Consider the following 13,334-nt stretch of genomic DNA (forward strand, 5'->3'; position numbering starts at 1 on the left):
TGGTTTGTCCTTGATCAAGGGACACTCTCCAAGAAGGAACATATGATTCCATTTGAGGTACATGAATTAAATCACCCTGTTTCCAGTGCCACCATATTCCTTCTATATTCTACAAATCTGAAGGGTTTGGTATAACCATACTTGCTTTTTTTCCCTCTTCAAGCTTTATCTCACACAAATTACATCACCACACTTGCTCTTCACATTTAGGTGATCTTCCTTTTATCATAATGAATCTTGAATTTCTTCTGATGATCTTCTGTTTCCCTTTCTTTCTTCATAGTCCTTAAAAGATTTCCTCTTCATCCCAGATTATACCTAGAATCATAACATTTTTAACCAGTAATCCTTCCTCTCAAGCATTCAAAAAGGGACACGCCAGGAACAACATTGCGTGCAGTAAAAATGGTCCACAATATTCATATAATGTCGCCTCTATCACCATTCCATCACACTGGCCATCTGAATGCATGTTTGGCTGTTCTGAAAAAGACCACCCCAATAACCGTCAAAAAGTATGTTTTTTGCTGCAAACTGAACACCTTTATCAGTGAAAACGGTTTCAGGCACAACCCCTCTATAAAACTCATCCTTCAAAAACCTCAATCACAACAAAGGTAGTAGCTGTAGTAACAGATATTTTCACAATCCTGTTTTGGTACTATTCATCCATCAATTAACAGATACCTTTAATTGGTAATAGATCAAAAGGCCATAAGATAACCAGTCCTACCTTATTGTACTGGTACCTCCACTGAAGCTTCAAAACACCTTATATCATGCCACAAGTAAACTTTTCTAACTTTGGCCTTTGTGGTACTTCTTCACATGTCTTTTATGTGACAGATTCCCCAATTTCTCCTAGACCCTACTTTGGTGGAACCAACCTCTTTCCCTTTGCAGCCTATCTTTCCCAAAATCCCAGTCTTCCTTCTTCAAAAACACCTGGCCATCTTCAGCCAACATACCCCTTCATAGCCAACCTCTCATCATCCCTCCCTTAATTATCTAAAGCTCCTAATCTCCTAGCGTCACTTCTTTCCATTCTAAATCACTTAACTACCTTCTCTGTTTCCCACATAAGTTCCTTCTGATCATCTACAAAATCATCACGTTCTCTTCCACCCAACAAAAACTGCAAAGGCAGTCTGGCATAGTATTCTTGGGTCTCAGAATATGATCAATATAAAAAGCATACTCCGACAAACCCCCATGCTACATAGAAATCCTGGGAGGGACTTTCCTACCATTTTAAGCAGTTCATACTGTGAAAGGCAAGCCCCATGCTAAGCCATGGAAAGAATGTCTTGTCCAATGCATCCAATGACCTCCTTTCAATAACTGAACAATTCACTTCTGGTATTCGCACAGTTCTTAAAAGCAATTAGTACCTGATGTCCTTTCTCTACTTAGGTCATCACAGCCTCCAACCCAAATAGAATATAACTGTCATGCGTTAAACTCTAAATGACACACACAAGCACAGGTTCAGAGGGTGAATCGAGCTATATTTATTATTTGATACCAGCTGTGTTACAAGTGAGGAAATCTGTATGTGTTTGATATTGTCTGAGAGAGGGGACTTACAGAAGGGTTGCAAGGATGTATAAGTGAGGTAGTTATACACACAAGTGATAGCCTCAAAGGAGTGAACAGGCTGATTGTAATGTGAAGGTTATAGTGGGTAAGTATCCTCTTCCAAATTACGTGAAGTGGGCAATATACTGCTTATAGATGCTTACATTTTCACTCTTCTGAATCTGTTAATTGAGTATCACCGCATCAGATTGCACCCAGATTCTAAGATGTGCACCACTGTCAATACTCTGTAACATACATTCTGATGATTCTACAGGACGATGTTTGGTCTGGTGCTAGCAGTTTTCTAGTGGTTCAAGGACAACCTCCTCCATTGTTCAATCCACAGAAGCACACCCATTCGAATAATGAAAGTTGTAACTCACTGTAGCGTCATATGATGGGACTATAGACTAGAAACCATAACTAATGTATACTTAATTCTCCTGTGTTGATATTTGAATCAAATCACAGGGGTATTTCAACAGAAAATGTATACAGTCACATGTATTTCAATGCTGTTTGCAAGAAGCCTGCCAGTGAAAACTGTCGGTACCTCACTTTGAGATCGCTAAAGACAATTAGGTCTGGGGTTCTAGAATGACTAGACAGGGAACCTAGCAGAACACTACAGTCTGCACGGTTTGTAGCATTTGCTATTCTGGAATGGCTAATGGCTGAGTGAAAAAGTGCGTTCACATCGACAGTATTCTCGTTACTTTGCAAATACCGGCCAGGTAGCAGCTCTGACTTTCTAGCCGTACAGTGGTGAATGCTAGGGTGGCAGGCAGGGCGGGCCCGTGGTTGTGCAGCTCCGGTAAGTGGAGGCCACCAAGGCGTAGAAAACAGTGTTTAGAAATGGAATAAGATGTAACGGTTTCCTTGACCCCCCCCCCCCCCATTTCTTAGCGGATCAAGAGTGGACTTGCACTGCAGTTATTACGAGGAGAGGACATTCGGAACGAACACAGAAGCTTGCGGCCTGGCACCTGAAACGATAGAAGATTAACGTGAATCTCGGCTGCTGAGAAGGCAATGAATGAGGGTATAAGATGTGACGCCCTATAATTCGGGTTTCTCTGCGACAGAAGCAGCAAAGCCGGGGTACCATTTAACTCAAGGAAACGTGAAGCCCGTGTCTGACCTCGACTCACGTGCATTCTTGGAAACACACAACTGCTTTTAAGAAAGTGAGTGACAGCTTACTACAACGAATCCCAAACCACACGCCGGTCCCAGTAAGCCAATCAACTTCTAGAATTATGTTTACACTATTGCGTAAGGGTTCTTCAGACCAATCAGAATCCGTCATGTTTTCCACCTCTAACGGACAGAAAGTCTGATGGGAGGCTCGAATAACGGATTTGTTCCAGGAAATTCTAGACGAGATTGGTGGTCGGTTCTCTCGATTTCCAGGTTGAATGCTATGTTCAAGATTATTTTCTTCAAATTTAGCGCTTTAATTATTTAATAAAAGGGTGCTTGTATCTTACCCTGTCATTTACTCTGAGGTAAACCTGGAAAGGTTTTAGGATAGATGTGAGACTGTTATGTTTGCATTGGGCCTAGTTTGTCACAGTTATGTGCCTTTGTGGATATTGATACTTATAGCTTGCAATTGATCAAGAAATCTGCGATATGTCTTGTGTCGTTTTCCTTTGCATCTGGCGCACTTGTACCTTCATATTTGAATTGTTGATTGCAGAATGTAATTAAATAAAAAACTCGGATGAACCTTTCCCGCCTGACTTTCAGCAGGAGAGATCTCTGAAGTTGCGGTGCATCAGGTACCTCACCTGCTCAATTCGTCAATGTGGTTTTAGCAATTATTTGCCTGAGGCAGTAACAAAAATACTTCTGAAATCAATTTGTGTTGTGATTAAAATGTTAAATTGTATTTATATAGCCCTTAGTACCCCCAACGAGGCGTTTAACTATCTTTGCGGAAAGTAGGATGCTACTCTGAAACCTAAAAAGAGTGTTAAAGTTATATATTATATATGTAATGGTTGCTTTGTTTTTCCTGCGGATAAGTTGGGGTGTGTTTGTACTATTTGAGAATGAATGCCTCTTACGTTGCCTCACTTTTTACTTTTAGTAGTCAGTCTCTAGTGTGATTTTAAAATGAGTGTTTTTGTGTTTTCTGCAAGATGGATAACGTTATGGTGTGGCATTGTGTGCATTAGATACCATACCTGTTGAATTTCTGTGATTTAGCATGTTTGACTCATAATTATTACTTTTTTTAAATGAGTTATCCAGTTAGTTACTATAACACACTTTCCCCTAATCCCCGCTGCATTTAGATATCTGCAGGAGGGATTTGGCCTTAACCCGGGCCCTGTGCCTGACTCACTGCCAGGGGTCAACATTTATTTCAACAGCAGAAAGGTCAGATGCAAGTTTATAAACACAGTCTAGTACGAACATGGGAAAAACACTGCCCCATCATATATTGCATGCACCAATTACTTTATTTAAGTCAGGAATCCGTTTTAATGTGGTTTTACCGTATTGCATACATTTAACCTCTCGTATCCTGATTTTGTTTATATAACTTTGGTTAAAGCAAATACACATTAAAAACAAGCATTTGCAATGCAATAGGTCTCGCATTAGGAAAGTTTGAGCTATTGGTATTGTAAATGATTTTTTAAAAAATGTGTGTTAGTTTTGAAAATAGCAAAATAGCTTTGTCATTTACAATGCCAATAGTTTTAATTTCGCAACTGTGATACATATAGCATTTGTAATGCAATATGTGTTGTATTTACGTGACTTAGATGTATTGATATTACAAATAACAATGGCTTTTAATTTTTTTTAAATAATTCATACTTAAATAAAAGTTATTGTAATTTATAATGGCAATAGCTTTAACTTTTGTAAATAACTTATGTGAAGAGTATGTTCAGTGTATTTTATTGTGACGAAAATCCAAGAACAGAAGTGAAATATTAACATCTTTTAGTGACATTTGTAATAAAGCTTGAAACATTGAGAGAACATATTTGAACCAGTTGTTGAATGGTTGCACAGAGTGATGCTGTGGTGTTCAGTGGTGCTGAGTGATGCTGTGGTGTTCAGTGGTGCTGAGTGATGCTGTGGTGTTCAGTGGTGCTGAGTGATGCTGTGGCGTTCAGTGGTGCTGAGTGATGCTGTGGCGTTCAGTGGTGCTGAGTGATGCTGTGGCGTTCAGTGGCGTTGAGTGGTGCTGTGGCTAGAGTGGTGCTGTGGCTAGAGTGGTGCTGTGGCTAGAGTGGTGCTGTGGCGTTGAGTGGTGCTGTGGCGTTGAGTGGCGCTGTGGCGTTGAGTGGCGCTGTGGCGTTGAGTGGTGCTGTGGCATGGAGTGCTGCTGTGGCGTTGAGTGGTGCCGAGTGATGCTGTGGCGTTGAGTGGTGCCGAGTGATGCTGTGGCGTTGAGTGGTGCCGAGTGATGCTGTGGCGTTGAGTGGTGCCGAGTGATACTGTGATGTTGAGTGGTGCTGTGACGTTGAGTGGTGCTGAGTGATGCTGTGGCGTTGAGTGGTGCCGAGTGATACTGTGATGTTGGGTGATGCTGTGACGTTGAGTGGTGCTGAGTGATGCTGTGGCGTTTAGTGTTGCAGAGTGATGTGGCGTTGAGTGATGCTGTGGCGTTGAGTGATGCTGTGGTGCTGAGTGATGCTGTGGTGCTGAGTGATGCTGTGGCGTTGAGTGATGATGTGGCGTTGAGTCGTGCTGAGTGATGCTGTGGCGTTGAGTGATCCTGTTGCGTTAAGTGGTGCTGAGTGATGCTGTGGCGTTGAGTGATGCTGTGGCATTGAGTGGTGCTGAGTAATGCTGTGGCATTGAGTGATGCTGTAGCGTTGAGTGATGCTGAGTTCGTTTCCGAGGCTTCTCGCATGGTCCTTATGCAAATATAACAGGTGGTTTATAACTTCCCGGCTTAGTGCTGCCTGTGAGCCTTCTAAAAACAAGTAGGGACATGAGAGGAGAACAAAAAATAAAAGAAGAGGAGACGAGAAGGTAATATAATGACTAGAAGTAAGGGAACAAGAAGAAGAACAAAAAGGAGAAAGATTAGGGGTGTTTGAGGATTGGCTGTTGAAAACAGAGGAGGTAAAGATATAAAAGAAGGAAAGGGAAGAGAGGGTGAGGAGGAGGCGAAGAAGAATACTTCGGAGAATGAGTTTGAGCTATTGGTCTTGTGAATGACAATTTTTTTATTTATGTGTTGGTTTTCAAAATAGCTAAATTAATAGCGTTGTCATTTACAATGCCAATAGTTATAACTTTCGCAAATGTGACACCTATAGAATTTGTAATGCAACATGTTTTGTATTTACGTGACTTAGATGTATTGATATTACAAATAATTTTTTTAAATAATTAATACTTAAATAAAAGTGATTGTAATTTATAATGGCAATAGCTTTAACTTTTGTAAATAACTTTTGTGAAGATTATGTTCAGTGTATTTTATTGTGACGAAAATCCAAGAACAGAAGTGAAATATTAAAAAAAAATTGTGACATTTGTAATAAAGCTTGAAACATTGAGTGAACATATTTGAACCAGTTGTTGTTGAATGGTTGCACAGATTGATGCTGTGGTGGCGCTGAGTGATGTGGTGGTGCCCCTGAGTGATGCTGTGGTGCCCCTGAGTGATGCTGTGGTGCCCCTGAGTGATGCTGTGGAGGCCCTGAGTGATGCTGTGGAGGCCCTGAGTGATGCTGTGGAGGCCCTGAGTGATGCTGTGGAGGCCCTGAGTGATGCTGTGGAGGCCCTGAGTGATGCTGTAGTGTTCCAGAGTGATGCTGGGTTGGCGCTGAGTGATGCTGTGGTGGTGCTGAGTGGTGCTGTGGTGGTGCTGAGTGATGCTGTTGTGGTGCTGAGTGATGCTGTGGTGGTGCTGAGTGATGCTGTGGTGGTGCTGAGTGATGCTGTGGTGGTGCTGAGTGATGCTGTGGTGGTGCTGAGTGATGCTGGAGTGGTGCTGAGTGATGCTGGGGTGGTGCTGAGTGATGCTGGGGTGGTGCTGAGTGATAATGTGGTGGTGCTGAGTGGTGCTGTGGTGGTGCTGAGTGATGCTCTGGTGGTGCTGAGTGGTGCTGTGGTGGTGCTGAGTTTGTGTGAGAGAGTGTTGTAACTTTGAGTCAGAATTGAAATATCCCAGGACGCATAGCTCAGTTGCCTAAAAATGAGAAGGGGTTCAAGGTGCTACACGTATAGTGAGCCTCATAGGTGCTCCAGGGAGGCCCTAAGAGGGGAGGGGAGGATGTGGCCTCACGCACGCTCAGCGCTGTCTACTTTTGAATTGTGGTCGCAGGTTCTAGTCTGGGCGTCCAGATCTGAGCAAATCATTTAATCTCCCCGTGCCTGATAAATGATTTTGACCTTGTTTAATATAACTGATGTTCACGTAAAGCACTCTAATACATTCGAATCGAGTTCCCGCTATATAAAACTGCAAATAAATAAATTAAGCAAGGACCTAGAGAGAGACACATACGTCTATGGTGAAACTGGCAGACCCGGGAGGAAGCTGAAGAGAAGGGGCAGTGGGAGCAACAGCACTTCACTGAAGCTTTATCTACAGTGTTACAAGACTGTAAACAAAGCAATCCGTGTGCTTTATGAGCACAAAGTGTGACTCGAGCTCATCCAGTCAGCCCTACGCTAATCACGCCATCCTCCGTGAGCTGTAAGAGGACACCAATGGGGACGCCCACCTTTGAGTTTAGAAGCTTTCGGCTCGTAAATGGTGGTTTCTTTCGCCGGGGTTTGCATCACAATGTAAACTGCTGGTGGATGAGGTAAGGAGGGGCCTGGGGAGATGCAGAGGTATGTGGAAGTCCCTGGAGATTCCACGGACTCCCTACCGGGCTGAGTGTAAGAAGGCCCCTCGGAGTGACAGCACCCCCGATGGCCAGGGCCTAAAAGCCCAAAGTGGTGCTTAGGGCTCTAGCACAACACCATAGTCTGAGTTACTTAATATACAAACCCCAAGCCGGACATTGATGCTCCAACTCTTCAGCTGACATGTATCCAAACTGTAAAAGATCTCCGGATACACACATACACTCCCCAACCCACACTGCAACCAAATACACGAATTATTCACCACCACCACAGTGCTGCAAATGCATACTAATGACAGTAGAGCGCTATACAAATCTGTGTTGCAAAACATAACACATTCCTAGTTAATGCGTGCTCGCCGGTGGACCTTTTGTATATGTTTCTCTTTCCTGTTTGCGAATGGTTACTGCTGATTTCGTGTGGGGTTTTCACATAGATACTAGAACTGCCCCCATCCACAATAATGATGCAAGCAGTCTCTTAAAATGCGTCTTTACCAAACAAAGGCAGCCAACTCTATCACACCACACACCAAGATAAACTATCTACCGCACACAGGCTGTAAAAATGTAGCATCGTGAAGCCAGAAGCTTGGCTCCTTGGATGGCTCCGCCGCATTGCTCGGCTTCTTAAACTTTCTCTTCAGCGTCGGCCACCTTTACCTGCTGTACTCACTCGTCTGCAAAATACACTACAAAGACAAGGTACAGTACCAGACACAAAGCACACCTTTTGAAACGGACCCGCAGTAGCTCTGAGGTCGTTTTTTTGGCAGCAAGTGAGCGTTATAAATGAACAGTAAACAGGGGGCTTTTGATGTTTGTACCTTCTCATGCAAAGGTTTTTGTATTCAGCCGTGCACACGCTGGAGTGAAGCTAAGGGAAATTTATTGTAATGGTGCGCTTCATTTTAGGGAAAACAAATAATCAAAAGCATATTTAATCCGACTTTCCAACTGTTTACGTATCGCGGATGGCGCTTCTGTGTGATGTGGAAATAAAAGACAAGGGCGAGTGTCTGAAATATGCAGCACAGCCTCTCTTGCTTAAAAAAAGTTTACAATGACACTGTTCTCTTTGTGAATAGTCGCTTCAAGGAAGCTTGTGAATGCATTGTTGCTGCAGTTCCACTGTAATTTCTGCTTAAACTGAGCCGCTCGACTCTCCCGGAAATAAACAAGGGGCAAACTGCAACTAGTACACATAGGATAAAAAGCTCTTGGCATTGCTCTGGGGAGGGGGGGAGGAGAAAGTGAAAGCGGGCATGGAGGGAAGGAGCGAGCATATGGGGATGAGGTGTGAGTGAGGGGGAGAAGAAACCTTTGATGTGGTGTGCGAGGCCAAGCTCTCGGGGGTAGGCAGTTTAAGAAACAAGCTTCTCGGCATTGCTGTGTGGGGGGTGGTGGGGTGGGCGGGGGAGCAGCAGGCAGATGCGAGTGGAGCACGCGCTGGAGAGGGAGGGCGTGGGAGGACTAGGCAGCTGCGTGCACCAAGAGAAGAGCCAATGAAAGCTCTTGTAGGGGAAAAGCACGTGCTTGTGTTCACGTGAACTGTTGGAAATCCGCCGATGGTTTGAGAAGTTATTTTGCCTACTAACATTCTCCCCTATCCATTCCTAGCGGAATGGGATAGGCGTGACCTAAAAATACCATGGCTTTTAGACATAAATGCAGCTACACGGAGTAAAATATGCTTTTTAGTTCAGTTGCTGGAGCGGAGAGGCATGCGAAGAGGCATCATGACCCATTCAAGACTTCGCCTACACTGAGCCATGACCTTTCTCATACACTCAAAATTGATAATAAACCGCATATTACCCTCTCAAGATTTATATCTATTTATCTGTGTTTGCATCTGTTGCACGGCCAGTGATGGAGCCAGTAGTGTAGTTAAGGTGATTAGGTCAGTTTATTTAGGAAAGGTTGTTCTTAATAAGTTTGTCACTCTTTGACAAATCTACATGAAACTTTCCAAAAAAAGGTATAGCGACTTTGAGTTCTTACTGGCAAGTTTCAGTCAGGCCTGTTATGCGGGGACCAATAAAAGGGGATCCCAAAAATCCAATTTTAATTCCCCATAGGATTCTTTGCTCACTGGTACAGAAAAAAATGGCTGAACAGAATTTACAACAAATTTGGCTTAAAGGTAGAACTTTACTCAAAGAAACACTTGTGCTTGGTTTGGTATAAATCTTGTTTAGTTGTTGAGAAATTAGCTTTAAAAGGGTGGTTGGTTCAGGCATGAGGAGGTACATTTTAGAGCCTTATGGACAGTAAATTAGTGGATCCTCCACAGTATTGCCAATCCACGAAGATTTGAAAATCCAATTAAAAAATAAAAGCTCACTGTTGCATTGGGAGCTTTTTCTCCATTCTCGATTGCGGATTCGTCAACCTTGCTGTGGATTTACAAATGTGGTGCATTCACTTTGGCTCGCTGGCACAGAAATTTTTGGATGCAGCCACCATTACCATCACCCCCAGATCTCACTCACGACCCGTATCCCCCACTACCCCTACCCATCGCAGCAACCGCACCTTCACCTCGCCTATCAATCGCATCACCTTGCCCCCAGATCTCACTCACGCCCCCGCGTCCACCACCACCCCTACCCATCGCCACAACCGCACCTTCACCCACCCCATTACGGGCACCGCCCCAATCTCTTCCGCCAACACACTTACTCCATATCTGTCCGCAGGACAATCTTCTCCCCTTCCCCGCACTACAAATCTCACCGTCCTTCCTCCCATAGCTCATACCAACAACCCCTCACATCCCCTCCCCTCGCGTAGTCTTCACCACTCTACAAATATGTCACACATTAAATTCGATCCCACTAAAGTACACAACAACACCCCTTCACTTCCACTCTCCACCCAGCCCTCCCCTATGGACTCCCACACTGAAAAACCAACATGCGTCGAACCAGCTCACCTCTTGCCCCGGGACACCACTCTAGCAATAATGCCTCCTCATCTTAACACAGTGCAGGCTACCAACATGATAACTCCAACACCTGACCCTTGATTTGATGAGATACTTCTATCCCTTCAACAAATAAAAGAGGACATCCAAACGCTACACGACCTGATCCGGCATCAACCCATTTCATGAACGAATCCAAAGCACCAGCAATGCTCTAGCTCCCCTCCTCAACTCCCCAAATGGAATACAGTCCCCTACCCTAATGCCTCATCCCGCCCGACCAGGGAAAAGCGAGCCCTATCTACAAGTGAGCTCACTTCCCTACTTCATTCCTACGAACTCCCTTCCCTCTATACCAGCACACACAGACGACACACAGACACGGTCCCTAATCCAACCCATCCAACCAAATGCATCTAGCAGTGCAAGACACGCCCCCAGAGGTATTGACGAAAATAATCTCGGGGGAATACCCATCTCCCAGGACCAGAACACCACCATGAACAAGGCCCAGCTTAAATGTAGCCTACTAAACTGTAAATCGGCATTGCGTCATGCTGTCGAGATAGCTGACCTCATTATAACCAATAAACCTGACCTTATCATCCTACCGGAAACTTGGTGAAACGACTCATCCTCACCCATCTTAGACATTTTAGTTCCCCCAAACTATTACATCACAAGGCTTGATCGACCTGATAAGCTAGGGGGTGGCAATGCCTGCATTCATAGGAACAACCTCTCTGTGAACTGCTCTAACTCCCCGGTATTCTCTTCATGTGAATACCTCTGCCTTGACATCTCGAGCAGTAACAAACCAATATGCTCACTCCACTCTTTCTACCATCTTCCAGCAACAACCCTACCTTCATCGAGCACATCATGGATATTTTAGCTACAAATGTTGGTCAGCAGATTACCCAGATCTTCCTTGGGGACTTCAACCTCCACTGGAACGATTTAAACGACCCAGAGGTCAATAACCTCAAAGCTTTTCGGTCCGATCTCAACCTGTCTCAAATTTGTGATAGCCCAACCCATGATAAGGGCTCAACCCTGGATCTAGTGATTTCCAAAGCAGACTCTATTCAGCTTGAATCGATTCTACCTTGCGACTGGCCCGACCATCACATAATCACCTTCCATATCAATGAAGTAGTGAAATTACTCTCCATCCAACCCAAGAGAACAACAATCTGGAGGAGAAACCTAGATAACCTCAATCCTTCCACACTCGCAACCGCCAGCCACATCTTCACGCACCGCTGGACGGATTAGATAATGTACAGGACTTGACCGATCACTACTTCAATTCTATGAAAATGGTACTCGACAACATAGCACCCCTACAATTGAAAAGAGTCACCACAAAAGATTCAAACCCTTGGTATGATGGTACGCTAAATGAAGACAGAAGATCACTGAGAGCAATTTAAAGACAATGGAGATCCGCTGCCCACCTCAAACTACTAAGGAGCACCAGAAACTCATATTACAGAAAGATTAGACGCTCAAAAGCTGACTTCATATGAAAACAATTAGACTAAGCCAAGAATCGCCCCAAAAAACTTTTTGATATATTCAAAACTCAATCAAAGGGGGTCTCCCACTCCCTCCAAGTTAGTCCAGAAACACTCCCCAATTGTGAGGAGATGGCCGCTTTTTTCACTACAAAGACTGAGAATTTAAAGACAGACCTACGGAACGACAAACTATCCCATACAGACACACTATTACCACGCTGACTACACCAGTGATCCTGCTTACTGTTCTTCAAAGCTCGAACTCAAGAACAACGCGTCCTGGACCACCTTCAACTTCTACAGCGAAGAAGCTATCTTGAATATGCTCATGGCTTTGAATCCCTCTAACCATTTCACAGATCCTCTCCCTGCTACCCACTTAAAGACCTTCATGCCACAGCTACTGCCCTTATGGACCAGGATTATAAACACCTCTCTTGTGCAAGGAATTATCCCTGACATCCTCAAAGCAGGTCAGGTAACCCCCATCCTAAAGAAAATTTCAGCTGATCCGTCAGACTTGAACAACTCTCGCCCAATACCCAACATTTCGACCCTGCCGAAACTGCTCGAAAAATGTGTCCACATACAGCTTAGCAACCATATCGACCACTTCAATCTTTTAGATCAATTCCAATCAGGCTTTCGATCTGGGCATAGTACCGAATCAGCCATGACCCATATCATAGACGACGCCCTACAAATACTGGATCAAAATAAAGCCTGTTTGCTAATCCTACTTGACTTATCCTCAGCCTTCGATACAGTCAAACACAGCAACCTACTAGAATGGGAAACATCCTTTATAACGCAACTTTTACCACGCAGTGCCTTTACGACGCAACTTTTACAACGCAAACCATTACAACGCATTGCGCTGGGGGGCGCTCTAGGATAAGGAATAAGTTTAATTTACTGTCCAACACCTTCCCTAGTGTCCACGGGACTGGAGTTGGAATAGTAAATTAAACTATTCACTATCCAGCACCCCAAAGCGCTATGCGTTGTAAAGGTTTGCGTTGTAAAAACCGCGTTGTAAAGGCATGCGATGTAAAAGCATGCGTTGTAATGTCATACATCCTACTAGAACTCTTAAAACATAGAATGGGTTTATCTGGAACAGTGTTAAACTGGTTCACTTACTTCCTCCAAGACAGAACGCAAAGATTCAAGATCAACCAATCTTTATCTAACCCCACCCCAGTCACCTTGGGAGTACCCCAGGGATCTTCCCTCTCCCCTACACTCTTCAATCTGTTTATGGAACCACTCACTGAGCTTCTCAACTCCTCAAACATCCAATACCACATGTACGCTGACGACGCACAGCTCTACATTAAGGTCAACTCTCTTGAAGAAATCAAGTCCCTTAACTCAACGCTCCAAAAAACACAGATCTGGCTGGTAAATAACCATCTAAAACTTAACACACAAAAAACAGAATTCCTCCTCATCGCTCCC

The 13,334-nt window shown here is 44.0% G+C and overlaps 1 protein-coding gene across 7 annotated transcripts in view; it reads left to right on the forward strand.

The window, feature by feature from the left end:
- The first annotated feature begins 2,877 nt into the window (after positions 1 to 2,877).
- The window catches only part of LOC144798645 (uncharacterized), a 657,474-nt gene continuing 647,017 nt past the window's right edge, over positions 2,878 to 13,334 (forward strand). For 6 of the 7 annotated variants that reach the window (XM_078669622.1, XM_078669623.1, XM_078669624.1 and 3 more), the window contains exon 1: positions 2,878 to 2,994. In XM_078669622.1, the coding sequence (XP_078525748.1) occupies positions 2,921 to 2,994 (74 nt within the window). In that variant the 5' untranslated portion in view covers positions 2,878 to 2,920. The remainder of the gene's footprint in view (positions 2,995 to 13,334) is intronic. The other variant, XM_078669629.1, reaches the window with a different exon arrangement.

This window comes from Lissotriton helveticus, chromosome 12, assembly GCF_964261635.1.
Source record: "Lissotriton helveticus chromosome 12, aLisHel1.1, whole genome shotgun sequence".
NCBI classification, from domain to species: domain Eukaryota; kingdom Metazoa; phylum Chordata; class Amphibia; order Caudata; family Salamandridae; genus Lissotriton; species Lissotriton helveticus.